Here is a 21,733-nt window from a genome sequence, read left to right as displayed (position 1 = left end):
TGGAGGGGAGGAAATTGGGGGAGGAGACAGAAGAAAAAGGAAAGGAGTGGTTTCGGGAAAGGAAGGAAGGGGGTGGAAAGGGAAGAGAGAGAGGAAGAAAAGGAGGAGCAAGAAAGGAGACAAGGAGAGACGTGGGATAGGAAGAGAGAGGAGGGAGGAGGTGGGAGAAGGGAGAGAGAGAAGGGAGAGGAAGGTAACAGGAAAGGGAGAAGGGGAAGGGAGGATGGGTGGACAGACAGAACTCAGAAGCAGGGAATTGACCCTATTGAAGATGTGCCAAGGCTGAGCTAGGTATATGCTTTATGTATTTCAGTGCTGCCCCATTTCATAGATGAGGACACTGAGGCTGGGAGAAACTTGGATGACACCCTATATCCTGTAAAAGGGGTGGAGCTGGGTCTGAACCTACGGTCACATCCTTTGTCACCATGCTGTCCCCCTCTAGCTTACAGATGAGTCCTAATTGTCAGTGTGCCACCTTCTAGCCAGCTGGCCAACTACGAAAGCCCAGAATGCAAAGGCCTTTACAACCTGTGCTGCCATTAAGCTACATATAGTCCAGGGAAGGGAGTGGAGGAGGCCAAGGGGCGGGAAGGGGAGAAGGGATGTGGAGTGGCTGCCGCTGGGTCTTTCCGGAGCAGCTGCCTGGTTTCACAGGCCTTTCCCATCAACCCCCATCACTGCCCACCTCCTGAGGTGACTCCCTTCCTGCCTCCCCCTTCTCTTCTCTGGCTGGGGAGGGGGGTCCGAGGCTATGCACACAGGGGCACATTCATTGGGTCCCTTCACCACAATCAGTTTGCTGGGTTTGCCCCCAAGTCCTCTAAAAAAGGACAAACTGGTTGAAAAACTCCACTTGGCATTATTTTCAATATGCAAAATACAATTTATTACTTGGAGTTTACCCTCGAGTGTCCATATAGTGTAGTACATTCCCAACCAAGTATTTCATCAATAAATACTAAACAGCACACACTGTGAGATGAAGTACTTATAGGGGAGGTGGCTTACTGCCCACGGGGTGAGTATTCTACAAAATATTCCCATAGGGCCCTTAAAGTTGTTTTTTAATTGGAAAGTTATGGACTATTATGCGCTGAAGATGTGCTCTGCCTTTCCAAACATAAAGCCTGACTTTCCTGTGCAGAGGCAGGAAAGGGTCTGTGGGAGAGAGGTAGGGGATGCCGTAACTAGGAGACGAGGAGCAGTCTGGAATGTTCTAGGAGTGCAGCTCAGGGGTCCCATGGACACACTGCGGGACCTGCCCCCTCAGCAGCTGGGTGGACCTTGCGCCCATTTCCCAGAGCCCCTGCCCAGGCGGTCCCCTGCGGGGGAGAGGAGAAGGTGGCTGAAAAATGGTCCCCGGGGACCATGTCCTCTTCTTCCCTCTGGGCTCTTCTGAGGCAAGCGGGAGCCTTTTATATTGCTCTCTCACTAGGGCTGTTGCATAGTAAAACCCTCACAAATGACTGAATATAACCATTCTGTTTATTTTTTTAAAACGGATGGGAAAGATGGCCTGACTGGTCCATTATGACACCTGACCAAGCAGATCTGAGGGTGGTCCTGCACCCCCGAGGTTACAGGTGCCAGAGCCAGGCTTACCCGATGGCTGTGCCCACTCTGGAAGGGCCTCTCTGAGCAGCAGGGCCTGGGGCTGGGCCTGCAGAGCCCGAACTAGCCCTGGGAGAAGGGCCGGGCGGGAACAGGGCTGAGAGGAGACTGGAGATCCAGGGGATGCAGCAGACACCCCTTGGGCACCCCAGGAGCCACCGGCAAGCCTCACCCAGGAGTGATTTTTGGAATTTGAGGCGACTTTTTACTTCCCTAATGCATGCCATCTGGATGAATAAGGGATTTTCTAAAACAGAGAATAAGCCTCTCTATACCTTTAGAAACCAAATAAAACAAAGGGTCTTGTAACAAAGCACTTGGTATCTTCCAGAAGGAATTGCTGAACTTCAAATAAAGACAAGGTATCTTTTATGTTCTTTTTCTCAATATAAAACATTACTTTTTAAAACCTAGCAATTAATTTGTATATGCAATTACATCCATAATGCAATAAATATGAGTATAATGGATATGGACAAGATCCACTTTAGGCTGAGGGATGCCACTAATCCTCACATGTCTAATACTAGTGATAGGCCTTGGACTAAATGCACTGTCCTGTGTTCCCACACAGAAAGGTTTTGTTTGCTCTGAGAAGCATGTGTCACAAACAGCGTTCAGCTTTTCCCTTGGAAGAAAATGATCTGTCCACGTGATAACACTCCTATCACATCATCACATGATTCATAAGTTAAACCTCCTGTCCATCTTATGCACACCTGCTTCATTTATAACAGTTCACACAGATGAAAATGTTTTACGTGAAACAAGACAATATGATGCAAGACTGGGAAATATACTCTTACAATAAAAACACATTTTTAAAAAAGTGAATCTGTCCAATTACATTTGGAATGGGAACTTCCTCCTATCACAGATCAGTTACCATGGCCCTCCTACAGCCACTAACGTCAGCACTTCCGGAGGAAGGCCCAGTCACAGCGCACGCCGACAGAGACCAGGTTTACGGAGCTCCAAAACAAACCTGATTCAAAGAAGCAGTAGGAAATACATTAGATGCTGGATTCTGTTGGTAACTGCATGAATTGAGCTGAGTATAATTAAGAATAACCTTAAAAATGAATAAATTTTAGCCTGGCTCGCGTGGGTCAGTGGTTGAGCATTGACCAGGGTTGTGGGGTCAATCCCCAGTGTGGGGCGTGCAGGAGGCGGCTGATCAATGATTCTCTCATCATTGATGTTTCTATCTCTCTCTCTCTCCCTCATATATTTTTTAAATGAATAAATTTAAAAAGTGCTCAAAATGAAAAAAACAACAAAAAATCCCCCAGCAACACTGTACTTGAAGGTGTTCTCCTGGTGCTGAAGGCTGACAGTGGTACTTTTGCAGGGGTGGTAGTTTTAATAGTAATACTGGAGACGTTTGGTGACCTTTCAGCCAAGTTGTGATAAACTCGAAAGTCCTCTAGAAGTAAGATCTATTTACATGTGGCGATTTCAAATTCTAACCTCAGGTACCTAAATGCATATTGTGAGGAAAGGATTAAGCCCAGACCTGCAAAGACACAAACAGATAATTGTTAGTTTCTTTAGTACTTAACAACTTACAAAACCTGAGTTTAAAGGGATAAATCAAAGTCTCTTTATTCACACACACACACACACACACACACACACACACACACACACACACACAGTGGATGGAAATACTCCATCCAAAATAGAGCACTTGCATGTCTTGGAAAATAAAACACTTTCCTCTTAGCAGCTCATTTATTCATTTGTTCATTCATTCAATAAACAGTGATTTAGTGCCCAGGTGTATCAGGTACTGTGCTTTGCCCTGAGGATTGAGAGAGGAGAAAGGTGCATGTTTGCACCTGATCCGCCGCCCCCCCCGCCCCTTAGTTAACTGTCTAAGGCAGGGGTGGGCAAACTTTTTGACTCGAGGGCCACAATGGGTTCTTAAACTGGACCGGAGGGCCGGAACAAAAGCATGGATGGAGTGTTTGTGTGAACTAATATAAATTCAAAGTAAACATCATTACATAAAAGGGTACGGTCTTTTTTTTTTTTTAGTTTTATTCATTTCAAACGGGCCGGATCCGGCCCGTGGGCCGTAGTTTGCCCACGGCTCATCTAAGGGCATCTGTGGCCTCCCACGAGGGACTGGTAACTCTTAGATTGGCAACAGAAGCCATCTGTACCCAGACAGCTCTCTGAGTACATTAACACAACTTTACTAATTTAGGCAACTCCTGACCAGGAAGATGAATGAAGTCACAAATAACTTTATTGTTTGTTTCAGGAACTGTGCAAAAAAGTCCATTCACCCCTTTATCCTACGAGTATGAGTCAAGTATCCTCTTTAGAAGAGACACTTCTTAGAACAACACAGAGCATCAAGGGACTGGTCACTGCGAAAGCCCATCTTTGAAATCCTCCCCCTCCCCCAGCCTGTGTCCAGCAATCTTAAACTCTATGCCACTAAAGTCCCTCCATCAAAAGATCTGCCTCAATCCCTAAAACCTCAAGGATCTGCCTTTGCTCTCCTTCCTAAGACACTACTGAGACGGTCAAGTTTGTGGTGTTCCACACTGTGGTGAGCTTTGCAAATAGTATTTCTGGGGAGCCAACACCTGACAAAGTCTTGGAGCTTTTTGAGAATATTAAAAAAAAAGCCATGAGGAGGACACACACAAAATCTGGCATATACTTTCAGGGGCTTCATGCTCTTCTAAAGCCCCTCTGTTGGTTTCATAGGGGTCTGTGACCACAGAAGAACCCTGCAGTTCTAGGAGGCGAGATTGGCAATCTGTGGTTTGTCAAAGGCTAGACTCAGAAGGATCAGATTTTTAAGGTCAAAAGAAACCTCTTGAATCACCTAGTTCAGCTATTCCCTCAACTACATGCATGAACACCTGTGTCGATGGGGAACTCACTACCTCCCAGGCCACTCACTCCTTCTGTGGCTCTGAGTAGAGCTGAAATCTGAGCTCCATGTAGCTGTCGGGGCCACTCCTAGCTCACTCGGACTTCTGCTTTCAGGAAGGCCAATCACTCCTCTTCTCACACACAGAGTAAAATAGAAAGTCTCCTCGCTTACTCTTAGGGTGTGATCCCAGGATCCTGAGCAAAAAGCAGTCCCATCAGGGGAAACTCGTAGAGTACTGACACGGTTTTCATGTCCAAACAGGATGGAGACTCGAGCCCCCTTGAGCACATCCCAGACATTGATGGTATAATCGTTGTATCCAGCAAACAGCAGGCGACCTGGAAGCAGGAGGATGTGATAGTTATTAAACCAGTTCCTTCCTTCCCGTTTTTCTTTTTCATGACTCTCGCTTGCTTGCTTGTTCATTCATTCATTCATTCATTCATTCACTCATTCATTCGTTCATTCGTTCATTCCTTCAATAAACAGTGATTTAGTGCCCCTGTGTGTCAGATACCGTGCTTTGCCCTGAGGGTTCAGAGGAGAAAGCACTGTTGCTGCCCCTGTGGAGGGTGGTCCTGGTCGGCAGACACATAAATCATAGCACCATGTGATAAGGGCTATAATGGAAGTGCTCAGCTATGTGTCATGTGCTATGCCATCACAGAGGAAGGATCAAGGAAGACATTGCAGAGGAAATGACATCTGATGGGCTCTTGAGGGGTGAATAGAAGTTTGCCATGCAGAGAAAAGATGTTTCAGGCAGGAGTAGCTGCATGCATGCATGAAGGCTCAAGTGCAGAATTGGGGGAGTGTCTGGGGAAATTGAATGGTCCAGTGACCCAGAATATCAGTGCTGCCTTAATGTTCACTAGTAGCCTCCCCAGCTGGGAGGGCAGAGGTGCCATGAGCTTCAGGGCATTGAGAAAGGTCACCCACCCTCCACCTCTGAAAAAAAGTCCTTTTTCAGGTGTGAAGGGAGAATGGAAGGCTGGGGAAGAAATGCCTAAAGGCCCTTCATATGTGAGTGTCTGTCCATCTCTGCCTTGAAGAACAGTATTAGATGGGCACAGCCTTCATTTCCCCTGAAGTGACTGGGGCTGGGGGCAGCCGCTGAGGGCAGGGCGAAGTAGGGCTCACACAGCCCGGGGGGCCGGAGGTGGGCACACGGAACTGGCACAAAAGGAGACTATTTGGCATATGGGCCCACAGGAAGTTTAGCTGAGGGGCCGCTTGACAGAGAGCTAGGTGTCACTTAGGTCCTGTTTTACAGACCTGGGAAAGTTTCTGACATAAAATCTTACCACTGAGGGAGAAGTCCACGCTGGATGCTCCAAATATGATACTCTCCTTGGAATAGATGGCGACCTCTCTGTCTGCCCGGAGGTCGTAGAGGCGACACTGGGGTGCAAACAAAGAAGCACTTACTTCTGGCTCCAGTTTGGTGAGGTGACACCACAGAGCCAGCAGCAGGTGCCAATGGCTTGTGTAGTTGGAGAGGTAAGGGAAACACCTCTTACGTTTTCTCTCCTAGTATTTTCTCCCTCAAGCCCGATTCCTATTCATCTCCAATGGAGACATAAAGACACAGCAAATATAGAAGATTTCTTCAGGTACAAAACCAAAAATGAAACCCAGCCTTTTTTTCTGATGAAGGATACATGTTCATTGTAGAAAATTCAGAAAAACTCAAAATGCATAGAAAATAAAAGTCACCCCAAATCCTAGAGGTATTGACTAAACCTTTTTCCTTCAGACTTACTTCCGTTTTATGTGTGTATTAAAAAAATAAATAATGAAAAAAACATAGGGTGGATGTTTCATTATTACTTTTCTCATTATGTTATGAGCATTCTCTCTTATCATTAAATAATCTTCCAAAAAAAAAAACAATTAACGTGGTTGTTAGTCTTCATGTAGACATATCAGAATCTAGTCATACCCTGTTAAAAAGATGTTTGTGTTTATTTTTTCTCTTTTATCATAAAACTAGAGGCCCGGTGCATGGATTCATGCACAGGTAGGGTCCCTAGGCCTGGCCAGCGATCAGGGCCGATCAGGGATGGGCCGATCAGGGCCTGCCAGCCAGGGGGAGGGACAGGGTGTGGGAGGTTGGCTGCTGGCCCCGAGGAGGGAGCAGGCCCTCGGCTCTCCTGGGAAAGGGGCTGCTTCCGCCACCACCCAGCCTCGGTTCCCCATCCCAGCCAGGGGCCGAAGGCCCTGGGCAGGGTCAGGAGAGGAGGCAATGGTCGCTGGACTAGGCGCGGAAGGAACGGACGCTAGACGCAGATGCCACTGGCCGGCTGTGGGAGGTTGGCTGTGGGAGTGCACTGACCACTGGGGGGTAGCTCCTGCATTGAGCGTCTGCCCCCCGGTGATCAGTGCATGTCATAGAGACTGGTTGACCGGTCGTTCGGTTGTAATGGTCGCTTAGGCTTTTATATACATAGATTATCTCCCATTCTTATGTAAAATCCCTGATGTTCTCCTTATAATAGCTATGGAATAGAATCTTTAGGATAGAATTATTTCCAAGAAATAGCATGCCCAGATCAAAGGGTAGAGATATTTTGAAAGTTCTATCACAGAACTGCTTTCTAGAAGGCTTATACCCAGGGTCCTGAACAGGCTGGCCCCAGACTCCTCGCCACACCACCTCCACCCGAGCAATTCTCCTGCAGCTGAGCATCTGATCATTGAAACTTGCATTTCTTGGATTAGAGGTGATTTTGGAAACATTTTCAGTTTATTTGCTATTTTGGGTGTATTGCTTTATAAATGGTCTGCATTCTATCTTTCTTTAAAATTGGGGTATATTTTTTATTGATTATGCCTCCCCATTCATATCTAAAGGATTTCAACTTGGCCTGGCATAAATGTAGCAAGGATTTTTCCAAAATGTATGCACTTACATTTGGTTATACATTTTTGACATCCATAAGTTAAATTTTTATTATTACCAAAACGCTCAATCTATTCCTTTGTAATTTCTTCCATAGTACTGAATCAGAATCAAAACTATTATTACTATTATTTAATAATTTATTTGGTATTTTTAGGGCACAAGAAGGTATTTCTTTTAAAAACAATCAGTGAACATAATTTTTTAATTAGTATCAAAAGCTTTAAAACTAGGTCTATTTTTTTAAAATATATTTTATTGATTTTTTACAGAGAGGAAGGGAGAGAGATAGAGAGTTAGAAACATCAATGAGAGAGAAACATTGATCAGCTGCCTCCTGCACACTCCCCACTGGAGATGTGCCCACAACCAAGGTATATGCCCTTGACCGGAATCGAACCCGGGACCCTTGAGTCCGCAGGCCGATGCTCTATCCACCGAGCCAAACCGGTTACAGCAAAACTAGGCCTATTTTTAACTCAGTAAGTTCATGTCTGAGAATTCATTCTACAGAAATAATGAGAGGCTCCAAAAATACTTATAGCAGTGTTTTTAAACAGGAAAAAAACACATACCTTGAAAACCTAAATGTCCCAAAATTGAAGACTGGTTAAGTAAATGATGGTTTGTCTATAACATGGGAAACTGTTCAATCATTAAGAAAAAATAATATAGAACAATGTTTACTGGCATAGGAAAATGTCCACAATCTATTAGTAAGTGAAAAAAAGCAAATTTTTGTTTAACAAGGAAAGAGACAGAAAGGAATTGATCTAATTGTGATTTTTCCTGGGTAGGGAGATTAAGGTAATTTAATTTCTCCCCAAGATTACTTCAAAGAATACACATTATTTTTGTAATCAGAAAAAAAAAGTTATTTAAAAAAATAAAATGAAGGCAGCACATCTCTCTCTCAAATAAGAAAGCTCTCAATGACTTTGAAACATACCGTAGCATCATCTGATCCCGAGGCAAAGGCATCTCCGCTCGGGTAGTACCTGCGGAGAGGAAGTTGGGGAGAAAGCACTTTAGAGTGGTGACTCCCAACCCTGGATGCCCGTCACAACCGTCTGGGAAGGCTGTCCCGTGCTAGGCCTTCAGAATCAGAATCCCCACTTCTAGGGACATAAGGACCATTTGTTACAGAGGCCAGAAAGGGAAGCTCATCCGGCAGACCCACTGGCCTCTAGTTTTCTTCCCTGCCGATAGGGGACAGTGGCATTGGCCTTGCAGAGTGCTGGTGAGGAGTAAATGTGATAATACGGGTATCTGTACCCGGCATGGAGCACAGAGCAGGTCCCCGGACCCATACTTTTCCTTGACCACATACCTCATTCCTAAGGCGTGGCCCAGAGCTCAGGGATAAGAAAGTGGTTATAAACACAGACACTGGAATCAGACACCCAGAGCCACATGCAGATCCCTGCACTGACCACTTACTGCATGGGATACTTGTGCAAAGTGACTTCACCTTGCACAGCCTCAGCATATGCAAAGAATGTGGCATGGTGCCAATGAACAGCTTTCAGTAAGTAACGATGCTTTCTGTCGCAGTCACTCTCTTTTCTATAATCCGCTTCCCAGAGAGAGGCAGGCCTCAGTGGAGACCTGGTGGAATAGTGGCCATCAGAAGAAGAGGATCAGGGCAAAGGCAAAAGCATGGGTGAGAGACTGCGCCTTTTTAAGCTGTATCTCAACATAAGGGTTTACTTGATTTTTGTGGATATTCTGTCCTGCACCTTTAGTAACTTCATTTTCTATCTGTAGTAAATTCTGGATTGATTTTCTTTGATTTTCTAGGTAATTGCTACACATTTGCAAAATGTGATAGCCTTTTTCCTTTTATCTTATCCCATATTTGAGGGCAGGGAGCTAGACAATTCTTACTAACATTTCTACTACTAATGTAATGAAGTTGTCTCATTTTGTTCTTGCTTTTAAGGGGAACAAGCCTAGTATTGCCCAGGAAGCATAATGAAGATTCCTGGGTGATTATATTATGTACATGTCGGAACAGTGTCATCTTCCAAATTTATATGTCAAGTACTGACCTCTCTCTTAGGATCCAATTCATAGATCCTGCATGTCATTTGGCCCTTTTCATGTCATCCTGTGGAATTTGGGCTCAAGTAACCAGCACAGAGATCCTGACACTCTGACTATTGCCACTGCTCTGAGTAATAAACTGTCCTTCATCTCTGACCCAGGAGTCTCATGTCTTCTATCTACCAGCAGCCATGAACTTGTGTAGCTTGATAGCCTAACTTGATAGCTTGCAAGTCGTGTAAAACCTCAGAACATTCCCAATTCTAGACGGTTCTGTCTCTATTATGCTTTCTTAGTTCCAGCCGCCATCCTTTCTCTCTTGATCTCACACAACTTCTTTCTAACCAGCTGTCACACTTCCTTCCATTCTTGCTCCCCTATACCCTGTACTCCACACAGCAGCCAGAATGATCTTTTAAAGGCAAAACATAGATCATGTTAGCCACCCTCTCCCCCAACTCAACAATCTGGCCTTTTGTTAGGTCCCTGAACATCTCATCTCCCCCCAGCTCTTTGTAAGTCTGGCTCTTGTATAATCCTGGCCTCAATTTAAATATCATCTCCTCAGAGAGGCCTTCCCTGACCATTCTAAGAAACAACCCATCCCATTACATCTCCTTGTTTTACTTTTATTCATAGCACTTATCAGTATCTCAAATCATACATTTGTTTATTTGTGCATTGTCTTGTCTCCTGCAGGAAAGGAGAGACCTTGTCTATCTTATTCACAACTGTATTCCCAGTTCCTGGAGTAATGTCTAGCCTAGAAGTACTCAATAAATATTTTTTGAATGAATGAATGAGAGATACTGACTCAATAGGGAGGATAACACCAGTGCCCCTGGTACAATTATATTAAAAGGTCTCCAAAAGCTTTGGAGCGCTATTCAGTCCCACCACAGATCAGCCATTCTTGCTGGGAGGCCGCTCAGCCCAGTGCACTGAGCCTGGAGGCGGTGGTGGGCTCAGATCACCCCAGGCCAGGGAGCCCAGGAGAACAGAGGAGTAGCTGAACACCCTACTCACTGACCGGACACTGTTGACGTCTGATTCATGAGTTTCAAAGGCCTGCACGCACTGGCCGGAGCGCATGTCCCACACCATGGATTTCTTGTCACATCCCTACAAATGCAAAGTTACCAAGAGTTAAGGCCGCTGCAAGGACTGCCCACAGACAGCCATGAGTTCCAGTTATGTAACACAGACCATTTATGTCGGAGACCAGCTTTGCTTAAGGCCACTTCAACTGATGAGGCCTTAGAAGGCCAGAACTAGATCTTGGATTGGGCGGGGGCCAAGGGAAGGACCCAGCTTCCCCCTGTAGCATGTTCTCTTCTTTGGCAGCTTTCTGAGTGGGCACAAACTCACCTTCCCCATGGCATTTCCCATGTCTTCATTGTTCCCTTTCCTTCCTCCTCCCTCTATCGCTGCTTCTCTAAGCCCAGAGGGGAGAGCAGACAGACAGTGGTGCCAGGTGGGTCCTCCCAGCTTTGTCTCAGGCGTCAGGGGCGGCCCTGAGCAACGGTGGACCTCTAGGTGCCTCTGGGCCATCTGCACCCCAGCAGCCCCCTGGCTGGGAATCAGCAGAGCAGGAGCCCAGTCATGGCGCTGCCAGCAGTTAGCTGGCTGCCTGGGTAAGTCACCTACCTGGCTTCCACCTCAAGACCTGTAAACCACTCTCTCTGGATCGCCAGCCTGACCCAGAGGTTCATAAACATACGATTCCTACATTATACGATCATGGTTCTAGGAGCATTTTGATAACGTCCTGCAGAGCAGTCCTGTTGTCAAGTTTGGGGACTATGATGTGGTCTCTCACTTGTCAAATAGAAGAAGTACTGGATTAAAATTGGTGTCCAAATTGTTGGTTTCAACTTAGAGGATGGGGTCGGGCACAAGGTACCATAACTGACATCTCAGGAAGACCTGCTGTGGGTTCAGCACTGAGTGTCTTTACTGAGAATGAGGACGAAGGATCAGGAGTGTTTTCAAATCCTTAGAGGACACTAAATCAGAGGAGTTTAATGCTCTGAAAGAGACAACAGAATCTACCATGACAGTGACAATTTGAGTAAACAGCATAGCTGAGGAGAGAGAAACACAGTTATTCAAAGGTGTAGGAATGAAATACACAGAGATGGTCAAATGCCTAGAATAAAAGTGAGGTCCCTGCTATTTAGAGGCCAGAGAGCCCTCGCCTGATGCCCAGAACTAAGAGGTGGAGAGCTGAGAGCAAAGGGCCTTATGTCTTCCAGCTGCAAACATCATTTTGATAAGGGTTAGCTAGCTAGCTTAATTAGGCAGAGAGGAAGGGAGGGTCCAGGGAGGATGAAGGCATTTCTGGCCTGAGCAATTAAAATAGCCATAAACCAAGGACAGAGGTATCTCTGGCCTGAGCAGCTGGGAGAGCCATAGGGGTAATAAAACATCTCTGGCCAAGACAACTAAGAGAGAGCCATAAGGGAGATCAAAAGCAACTCCAACCTGAACAGATTAGATGGATAATGTTGCAAAATGAGGAGGAGAAAATGGGGGGGGAGGCACGTGGGCTTTAGACTTTAAAGCTAATACTATGTAGAAGAATGACCAATGAGGAAAGCCGGGGTCTTACATTAAGGAAAGGGTCCAATTGCTAAGGGTCAGATTCAAACAAAGAACTACAACATATATAAACCAGCGACAAAGGGACATGAGACAGATTTTAGATTTTTGGACTTAGATTTTTCCCATCAGAGAGAGAGAAAGAGAGAGAGCGAGTGAGCATTTTTTTCCCATTTGAGGGCCCCTCCGCAGGGGGGTCCCCTTTGGGGATTCTTGCCCAGATGGAGTTTATATATGCTTCCAATAAGTTTCCTCATTTTTTTAAAAAATATATTTTATTGATTTTTTACAGAGAGGAAGGGAGAGAGATAGAGAGTTAGAAACATCGATGAGAGAGAAACATCGATCAGCTGCCTCCTGCACATCTCCTACTGGGGATGTGCCCGCAACCCAGGTACATGCCCTTGACCGGAATCGAACCTGGGACCTTTCAGTCCGCAGGCCGACGATCTATCCACTGAGCCAAACCGGTTTCGGCGAGTTTCCTCATTTTTATCAAAGAAATCTGTTAGTCCACGAATTTATTCTTCAACTTCGCAGGACAAGAATCCACAAGAAGTCTGCACCCTGAACCCCACGTTTCAATTTGATGGTGTAGCATCACCGGCCTCTCCTGACTGACTCGAGGTCAGGCCAGCCAGCTTAATTCCCCATCTCTATTCCTAGCTGTCCACAAAAATACTCGCCCCTACATCTGTATAACACAATGTAAACTCTTCTATCCACTATTCATAATGTCCCGGGGAAGGGAGGAGGCAAGAACTATTGTGCATCATGCCCAGTTTACAGATGATGAAATTAAGGTGAGGTAGCAAAGCCGGGACCCAGGCATCCTGATTCCTAGCCTAGTGCTGCTCTGTGTCACCGTGGCCTGACTGCCCAACTCTGAGACCTCAGATACGCTGTTCGATGGTGAATGGCAGGGGTGGGGCAGGAGAGTGTCCCACCAGCCCCAAAGCTCTGTTCACAACACAGTGCTGCCTCACGGAGCGTGTGCCCTGGTGGCCACTTGCAATGCTGTCAGATACAAACTCCACTATTTATCTGAGGAATGATTTTTAAATGTGGCAGATACACGCCCCGAGTGATAGCAGTCACACCAGGAGAACATTCCAGATCCTTCCGTGGATGCTGAATGTCGGGGCAGAATGGGAGGCCCTCCCAGCACCACCATTGCTGTGGGAGCTGGGGATGCAGTGGGGAGCTGGGGGTGCAGTGGTGACCTGGGAGTGCAGTGTTGACCTGGGGGTGCCATGGGGAGCTGGGGTACAGTGGTGACTTGGGGGTGCTATGGGGAGCTGGGGTATAGTGGGGAGCTGGGGTGCAGTGGGGAGCTGGGGGTGCAGTGGGGACCTGGGGGTGCAGAGGGGAGCTAAGGAGCACCTGAAAACCCTTTCAGGAACCCATCCCATCTAGTCCCAGAAAGTGACATGAATTGCTACCACCACCCTCCCTGGTAGACAGAGGACTCTAGACATGTTCCTTGGGTCTTTACCCCGGACACGAAGGTGTTTCCCGTTTCTGAGGGCGCCAGGTCCAAGCAGAGCACGTCGGCCCCGTGCCCGTGGAAGCTCTGCAGCAGCTGCCCGCTCTCCACGTCCCACAGGGCGCATGTCCCGTCGCCGCTCGCCGTCAGGATCTGACGTGGGAAAGGACAGGAAGAGTGTGTGGTCATTATTAGTTCTGTGAGGGGCAAGGCCGTCAGGGAAAAGAGGCTCCACACACACACACACACACACACACACACACACACACACACACCGACACCTGTCACTGAGCTGCACACACACACACACACACACACACACACACACCCGACACCTGTCACTGAGCTGCGTTCCTGTGCCTGTCCTCCAGCGTACGGATCCAGAGGCCTCCCTGCTGTACCCGCGGGGCTCTCCACTGCCTGGCATGCACGACTCTGTGAACGTCTGCTGAACAAAACTGTGACTGGCTCCCACAAGCAGGCTCGCCCACGGTTGTACAGGCCAGACTGGAAAAGTGCTCCTCGGACATTAAGGAGCATCCCAGTCACCAGCTGCCCCCTATAGAGTGTGGGGCGAGTCCAGAGATTCTGCAGTTCTCACAAGCTCCCGGTGCTGCCGACGCTGGTCACTGGACCCCATCTGTAGCAGCAGGGGTCGAGGCAGCATTTTGTTAGACACCCTCCTATTGCTGCTTCTCCCAGGTCAGGGTGCTCCCCAGAGGCTCCGGGCCACTGAGAGGTGCTGACACTCGTGCGCGCACAGGGCCGACAAGCACTGGTCATGTGCTGATGACAGTGCTCTGCCAGGGTGAGGGTTTGCAGGAGGATTGGGTCTTGGCCTCCACTCTCCTGAAGCTCGCTGCTTCTCCCAGGTCAGGGTGCTCCCCAGAGGCTCCCAGCCACTGAGAGGTGCGCGCACAGTGCCGACAAGCACTGGTCATGTGCTGATGACGTCCCGGCGCTCTGCCAGGGTGAGGGTTTGCAGGAGGATTGGGTCTTGGCCTCCACTCTCCTGAAGCTCGCTCAGTTTAACAGGGTTGGCTGTCAAGGCAGAAACCAACCTAATCCCCTGTCTCCGTGTTAATCAGTTCTGGGACCAGGCATACTCTCTTGATGCTGTGCTACACAACACTGTGACCAAGCAAAAATAACCTACCTGCTTGCTCTAGTAATACCTGCTCCTGCAAAGTAAGACTGTGAACCAAGTAAACAACTAATTAAGACTAATCGCTTGCTCATCAAGACGGGCTTTAAGGCCCTTATCTCGCTGGGCTCACCAATCCAAAGCTATTATATCGTCAACCAGTTTCTCATTGTGAGAGGTCCACCTTAAAACCACCTAGTGCAGTATCTGAAACCCTCCAAGCAGCCTTCCCTGCTTTCTCCACCTTAAGGCCACTGCTCATCAAGACGGGCTTTAAGGCCCTTATCTCGCTGGGCTCACCAATCCAAAGCTATTATATCGTCAACCAGTTTCTCACTGTGAGAGGTCTACCTTAAAACCACCCAGTGCAGTATCTGAAACCCTCCAAGCAGCCTTCCCTGATTTCTCCACCTTAAGGCCTATAGAGATTCTCAGGTTGGGGTTCCCTCCCTCACTGCAGTAGGTCTAAGGAACTTAGCATTGCTGAACGGGGTCTTGTAGACAAGACATTGATCACTATAACTGAGTGTGAGAAGTGCTGAGAAACAGGTGGGCCCACAGGAGGGGCACCAAATGCACCCTGGGGGCATCTGAGCTGGTCTTACAGGATGAGTGACAGCTGGCCAGGTGAAGGAGGGAGGACACTGCAGTGACCACCTACCTATGCACTGGATGAAAGGTGTGTCTGTGTAGAGGCCTATAGAGATTCTCAGGTTGGGGTTCCCTCCCTCACTGCAGTAGGTCTAAGGAACTTAGCATTGCTGAACGGGGTCTTGTAGACAAGACATTGATCACTATAACTGAGTGTGAGAAGTGCTGAGAAACAGGTGGGCCCACAGGAGGGGCACCAAATGCACCCTGGGGGCATCTGAGCTGGTCTTAGAGGATGAGTGACAGCTGGCCAGGTGAAGGAGGGAGGGCGCTGCAGTGACCGCCTACCTCTGTACTGGATGAAAGGTGTCTGTGTAGAAAGTGAAGACTTCAGTCTGCAGACAAAAAGAAGCTATGGAAAGCTTCCAAGCAGAATGATAAGATTAGGGTATATTTTCGGAGACTCTGTCAGCTCAGTGCCGCGATCCCTCAGTAAAGGCTGGCCCACACAGGGAGAGGAACGCTGGGCTGCCTGGGGAAAGGCATGGGGGCAGAGCCAGTGCATGAGGCTTGGGCTCCGGCTGAGCATACCTTCGTGGGGTTGGGAGAAGGCAGTGGGATCCAGGGCTCCCAGACCCAGCTGACAGCACCACAGCACCCTGGAGCCAGGAGAAGCCATGGGGGGATGACAAGCCATAGCAGAACCTCCCTGTGCCCCACCTTCTGGCAGCTCTAGGGCCTGGAGGAGGTGATAAGTTAGTGCAGGAAGTGGCTGTGCAATGTCAAGTGCCCACAGCAGAGAGCCCTCTGTGGGTGATAGTTACTGATGGCCGAGGAAAGAAAACAGGAATCAGGCCTTAAGGACTGCTGGCATGCAACGGCCCGCTGACCTGCTGCACCTTCAATTTCCATTCGCTGGCGTCTTCTCCCCCCCTTTTTAAAAAAATATATATATTATTGATTTCAGAGAGGAAGGGAGAGGGAGAGAGAGAGATAGAAACATCAATGATGAGAGAGAATCATTGATCGGCTGCCTCCTGCACGCCCTCTACTGGGGATTGAGCCTGCAACCTGGGCATGTGCCCTTGACTGGAATCGAACCTGGGACCCTTCAGTCCGCAGGCTGATGCTCTATCCACTGAGCAAACCCAGCCAGGGCTGGGCTGTACACTTTTTAATGGGTGATTTTATGATATGTGAATTGTAGCTCCATTTTCTAAAATGTCACATACACACAGAAAGCATAAAGAGGAAAGAAAAAGATCATTAGGATTCTAAGGAGGAGAAAGGCCTGAAGGAGAACTCAGTGTTTCAGGGGGAAGAGGAGAGGTGGAGGTGAAAGGCCTCCCACCTTCCCATCCCCTCTCCTTCTCTCCTGCACGCTAGGCCTAGCACTGACAGGGAGGGAACACATGACAGGAGGGGAGTCTGCTCCCGCCTGGCCTTGTGCCTGCAGGCTGCACTGTCTGGGCATGGATGTCCTGCTGGGAAGTCCGGGGAGGCCTAGGATCTCTTCCCAGGAGAGGTCCCTTTGGAGCACCTCCCGGAACAAGAGCTGGGAGAGTTCCGGAGCGCTCAGGCTTCTTGGGTCTAGTCCCCAAAGTCCTCCTCAAGGTCCCCACGGGGAGGCAGCTCTCAAATTTGGGGAATTTCCAAGGTTGCAAACCCCTGCAGCTGTCCATGGGACTCCCTACAGCCTCAGCTTCCATCAAACGTACATCCGACAAGATGAGCAAGGCTGGTAAAAGTAGCTTATGAACACACAAGACTCTGACCGCATCTTAACTTGGGTACTTGTACTTTGAACTATGCTACAATTCCCTCCAATCTCTCCAGGCCCACACCCACTAGTGCACGCGCCACACTGCTCCTGTCCTAGCACTTGCAAAGGGTTAGTATCTCCACTCTTTTTTGGGACACCAGGTCCAAATAACCTGCTTTAAATGATTGCCACAGACTAGCTCTTTAGTTTGGTCATTTTTCATACCATGCTCTTCAATCAAACAAATGGATTGCTTTTAGAAGTAAAAAGTAAATTCTTAATATTTTAAAAATACTTTTGTGATCTTCATTATAATGTAAGTACAAATAAATTTCTAAAACCAAACACTCATTACTATAAATGCACTAAATATAACCTCTGTGTCACTCATTTATTCTAGAATGTAAAGAATTTATAGCTTTAATGCCATAGTCTTATACCAGCCCCTTGAGGGTTTTTTTTAAAAATATATTTTTATTGATTTTAGAGAGGAAGGGAGAGGGAGAGGGAGAGGGAGATAGAAACATCCATGATGAGAGAGAATCATTGATCGGTTGCCTCCTGCAGGCCCCACACTGGGGATCGAGCCCGCAACCCGGGCATGTGCCCTGACTGGGAGTCAAACTGCGACCTCCTGGTTCATAGGTTGATGCTCAACCACTGAGCCACACCAGCAGGGCGAGTTTTTCTTTTTTTCATCCTTGATCCCAGAAATGGGAGGAAGCTTCAGGTTCATTAATTCATTAGTACCCACACCAGGCCATGCACCTGAACTGTTGTGTAATGAAGCTTTGTGTTAGTATCAATAATAAAACAGTAAGAGCTAATATTTAACAGGGACTGTATGTATTATTTTATACCAATCATCTAGTTTAATCCTCAGAAAACCTTACCAGGGAGGAATTTATTGCCATCCTCACTTGCAGGTGAGAAAACAAAACAGGGAACACACCTTGCTTAGGACTGACCAGCCCGAATGCAGTGGAGCCAGGATTCGATCCCCACTGTCTGTCTCTGAGCCGTGCCCTGTGCCCTGTGCCCTGGCGAGGTGGCCAGCGGACTTCCCTCTATTCCGTCTATCTCCCTCTGGCTGCCGGTTAGGAAACAAGCACTTTCTGCCTTCCAGGTGCCCCACTTCGGTCCCCAACTCAGAGTGAGGGTGATACATCTCCACCAGAGACACTTGAGATGCCTGACGACCCCTGTGCCTGCATCCCTCTGTGGCTTCCTTCTTCCACACTGAGATCCTCTCTTGCTTTGCTACTGCTCAGGCTCAAAGGCATCTATCAGGTTGTGGCTGCTGCAGCCAGCTGGGCCCACAGCGCCCCCTACTGTACAGGTCTGCAAGGCTCCTGGTCCCAAACACCAGGTGTAAATACTACACTTCAGGCCTGACACTCCTCTTGTCAGCAATTAAACAATGACCCAGTCACCTGGTCTCCCTGACTGAGTCAGCTGAGGCCAGAGTGGGTCATGGAAGGCTTTATTTGACTCATACTCTCCTGCTTAAAACAAGTCCAAACATGACCCAGCCCCTGCAGGGCTGCCCTCCATCCACAGGGCATTCAGGGCACCCTGGGCTGTGTCCCTGCCCATTTCTCAGGCTGCCTGCCTCCCACTGAGCTCCCCTCACACCTCACTGGCAACACCCTCACCCTCCATGGCTGGTCCAGGCAACTCCATGTGGCCTGTGACCACCCCTCCTGCCCTGAGCTCCCAGCCTTCCCCACTGTTCAGTTCCGACTGGTTTCCGTGAAGATCCCTGAGGGCAGAGACTGAGTGTCCCTGTGGCCCAGAGCCAGGTAGCGCCTGGCAACATGGGTGGTGGACACCTAGGAAGGTCTGCTGAATAGATGTGGAGAAATAAACTATGGTATACTTTTACAACTTGTTAAGAAAACGTGGTCTAGGTGTTGAGTAGTGTTTTTCCTTTGGGTTTACCCAGAGTAGAGCACAGATTTACTATCTAACGCTTCTTCTTTTGCATCTGTTCAAACAGGAGTGTGAAGCAGATTCAGCGAAGCGTGTAAAGCGCACACGCTGAAGCTCGGCCGCTCAGTGAAGGTGCACACACATCCGTGCCTGGGAACCACCTCTCAGACGGGGAGGTGGACTTCCCACCCCAGGCTCCCTGATCCACCCCAACAAGGCAATTAGAGAAGGATGTTCAATATGGCATGTAGTTTATCTCCTCTATCAACAGCCAATAGCCCTGGCTTTCCTCATTTCTGCTTTTATTTAAAATAATAATCAATGAGGAACAGGAGCTTCCTCTGGAGCACCCCTCCTGCTAAGAGGAACCCTGGAAAAGCCTCCGCTCTCCCCTGGGGCTCCTCCCCTGCCCTCCCGCAGGCTGGCCCTTCACGTGGGCCCTCGCTTACCTGCATGTCAGAGTTGGTGAAGCTGCAGGCCGACAGGTAGTTGGTGTGCATAGCCACAGACTTCTTTTTGGCAGCCATGCTTTCATTTTTGTCAAAGGTCAGTGGATACACGGAACACTTATTATCCAAACCCCTGGCATGGGAAGAAAGAAGTGTCAAATGTTGATGGAGGACAATAGAGTGTGTGTATACTTTCTCATTCACACAGACTTTTCAAAAAAAATTTTCCCTTGAGCTGTATCACACAGTGTAACCTTTCCCCCAACTTTCACTTTGAAGATTTACAAATGCACAGTAAAACTGAAAGAAAAACAGTACAACGAACACTCAATCCCTTCACCTAAACTCCTAACTTAACATTTTGCAGGAACAAATTCTGAACCATTTGAATGCAAATTGCAGGCATGACATGTTACATCTAAATACTTGAATTTGCAAGGGCCCAATCAAGGGTCACACAGTGCATTAGGTTTTTATATCTTTTTAAGATCATTTAATCTAGAATAGGCCCTCTATTTTTTGGTGTTCACAGCCACAGACCTTAGGCTACTTGTCGTATAGAATGTCACACATCCTGGACTTGTCACACTGTCATGTGGGTGAGAATGACTTGCACTTGGCTGTGGCCAGAACCAGCCTGCTGGGGACCAGGGCTCCCCGACCCTCGAGGCGAGCCACGCTGACGCTGCAAGTTTTGTAGCTCTGCTGGGCTGTGCATTGCTCAGGATTACCTGAACGCATGCGAGGCAGAGAAGTTTGCAGTGTGACGCATCTGGTGTTGAACCTCTGCTTCAGTAGCTAACTCATTTTGCAATCTTGGTTTTGCTTTTTTTTTTAGGTTCTCAGAGCCTCAGTTTCCTCAACTATAAAATGAGTAGATCCCACCCACGTATCACAAGGGGCTGTTGTGAAGACTGTACAGAATTCAGAATAGTCATTGACACATGATAGATGCCCAGTAAGCATTAGTTTTATATCCTACTTGCTTGGAGGCAGGCACTACATTTTATTCAACTTTGAATTCCTCTAGGACACCCAGTCCAGTCACTCAGAGCAAGCGTACACTACCCGAATGAAGGCTTCTTGGGGAATATGGCTCTCAGAAAAAACAACTTACATGCTTATATAATTATACATCTATACTGGGACTGAGGCACTAGCCATCCCTCCACCTGGACTCTCAGGGTGTCACCAGAAAGCCACCTGGGTGGGTCTTGGAAACGTGTTCTCTCCCCTGCCTGCTCCCCTGCCCTATGGGAATCTCCCACTGGGCTCCGTTGAGTGAGGGTTAAAATAGAAAGAGGCCCAGCATCATTTCTAAACTGCCACTGAAGACACTGTTCACTGTGGTGTTTTGTTCGCTGTGACGTAGCCCATATATTCTTTTTGTAATTTAGAACCAGACAGTTGCTATCTCAACATCAAATACTGACCAATTATGTAACCCAGTGAACTCTATGCATTTACTAAAATTAATGCACAGTTAGAAACATATTATCCCAGAGTTTAAAAATGTGGAGTATTTATTTCTATACTGAGTAGTGAAGAACTGGCCGTACCGAATGCGAGGTGTGGCCTGTGCCCTGGCCACGGGAGGTGATCTCTAATGGGGGTGTCTGTTGGCTTGGGGCTCTAGCCACCTGACAGCCTAGTGGTGTGATCTGTGATGGGGGCTTTGGGACACCCCCTCCCTGAAGAAACCAGGAGACTGGAGAGTGAATATAAAATCTCTGGTCACCAAAGGCTCAGGCGAGTCCCCCAGTTGGCACATAGTCACAGCTGTAGCTGGGAGGAGGTAACGCTGGCCGTGACTCCACCGGGAGGCACAAGTGGAGGCTTTGTGTTCAGACCCCTCCTGGACTCTGCCCTGTTTCTCTTCCTTCGGCCGGTTCTCACTGTATCCTTTCACTGTGATAAAACCGTGAGCCTGAGCACAGCACTTTTCTGAGTTCTGTGAGTCATCCTAGTCAATTACTGAGCTGGAGGGTCCTGGTGGGGACCCTTCAATTTGCAGCTGGAATCTCAAGAGAGGGGAGTCTTGTGGGGACTGTGCCTTCTAACTGTACAGTTGGTTGAACTCCTCTGTACCTACCTTATAATTGTGTGGTGTGTATATATAAAATATCTGTGGTGTATATATAAAATAACTGTTCTTGCATATGTGGTATATCTATATATTCCTGTGAATATATATATGTATATATACCCATGATTTTTATTGGGGTCACCTCAGATCCTTTCAGGAAGTAGATGGGGATGAATTTTATGTATTGTCTTCCAGTTATAAAATGAAGACACAATCTACTTCTG

At 47.8% G+C, this 21,733-nt stretch overlaps 1 protein-coding gene across 1 annotated transcript in view; it reads right to left on the bottom strand.

Annotated features, from left to right (window-relative positions):
* Positions 1-3,062: 3,062 nt before the first annotated feature.
* Positions 3,063-21,733, bottom strand: part of GNB5 (guanine nucleotide binding protein (G protein), beta 5) — a 46,970-nt gene continuing 28,299 nt past the window's right edge. The window contains exons 5-11 of the mRNA XM_014537788.1: positions 19,424-19,556; positions 13,555-13,698; positions 10,489-10,580; positions 8,362-8,410; positions 5,815-5,911; positions 4,682-4,848; positions 3,063-3,130 (exon numbers count right to left, since the gene is read on the bottom strand). Coding sequence (XP_014393274.1) covers positions 3,119-3,130; positions 4,682-4,848; positions 5,815-5,911; positions 8,362-8,410; positions 10,489-10,580; positions 13,555-13,698; positions 19,424-19,556 — 694 coding nt within the window. The 3' untranslated portion in view covers positions 3,063-3,118. The remainder of the gene's footprint in view (positions 3,131-4,681; positions 4,849-5,814; positions 5,912-8,361; positions 8,411-10,488; positions 10,581-13,554; positions 13,699-19,423; positions 19,557-21,733) is intronic.

The sequence above is a fragment of the Myotis brandtii genome, unplaced genomic scaffold, assembly GCF_000412655.1.
Source record: "Myotis brandtii unplaced genomic scaffold, ASM41265v1 scaffold182, whole genome shotgun sequence".
Classification (NCBI taxonomy): Eukaryota; Metazoa; Chordata; class Mammalia; order Chiroptera; family Vespertilionidae; genus Myotis; species Myotis brandtii.
This window is presented reverse-complemented; position numbering and strand designations above follow the sequence as displayed.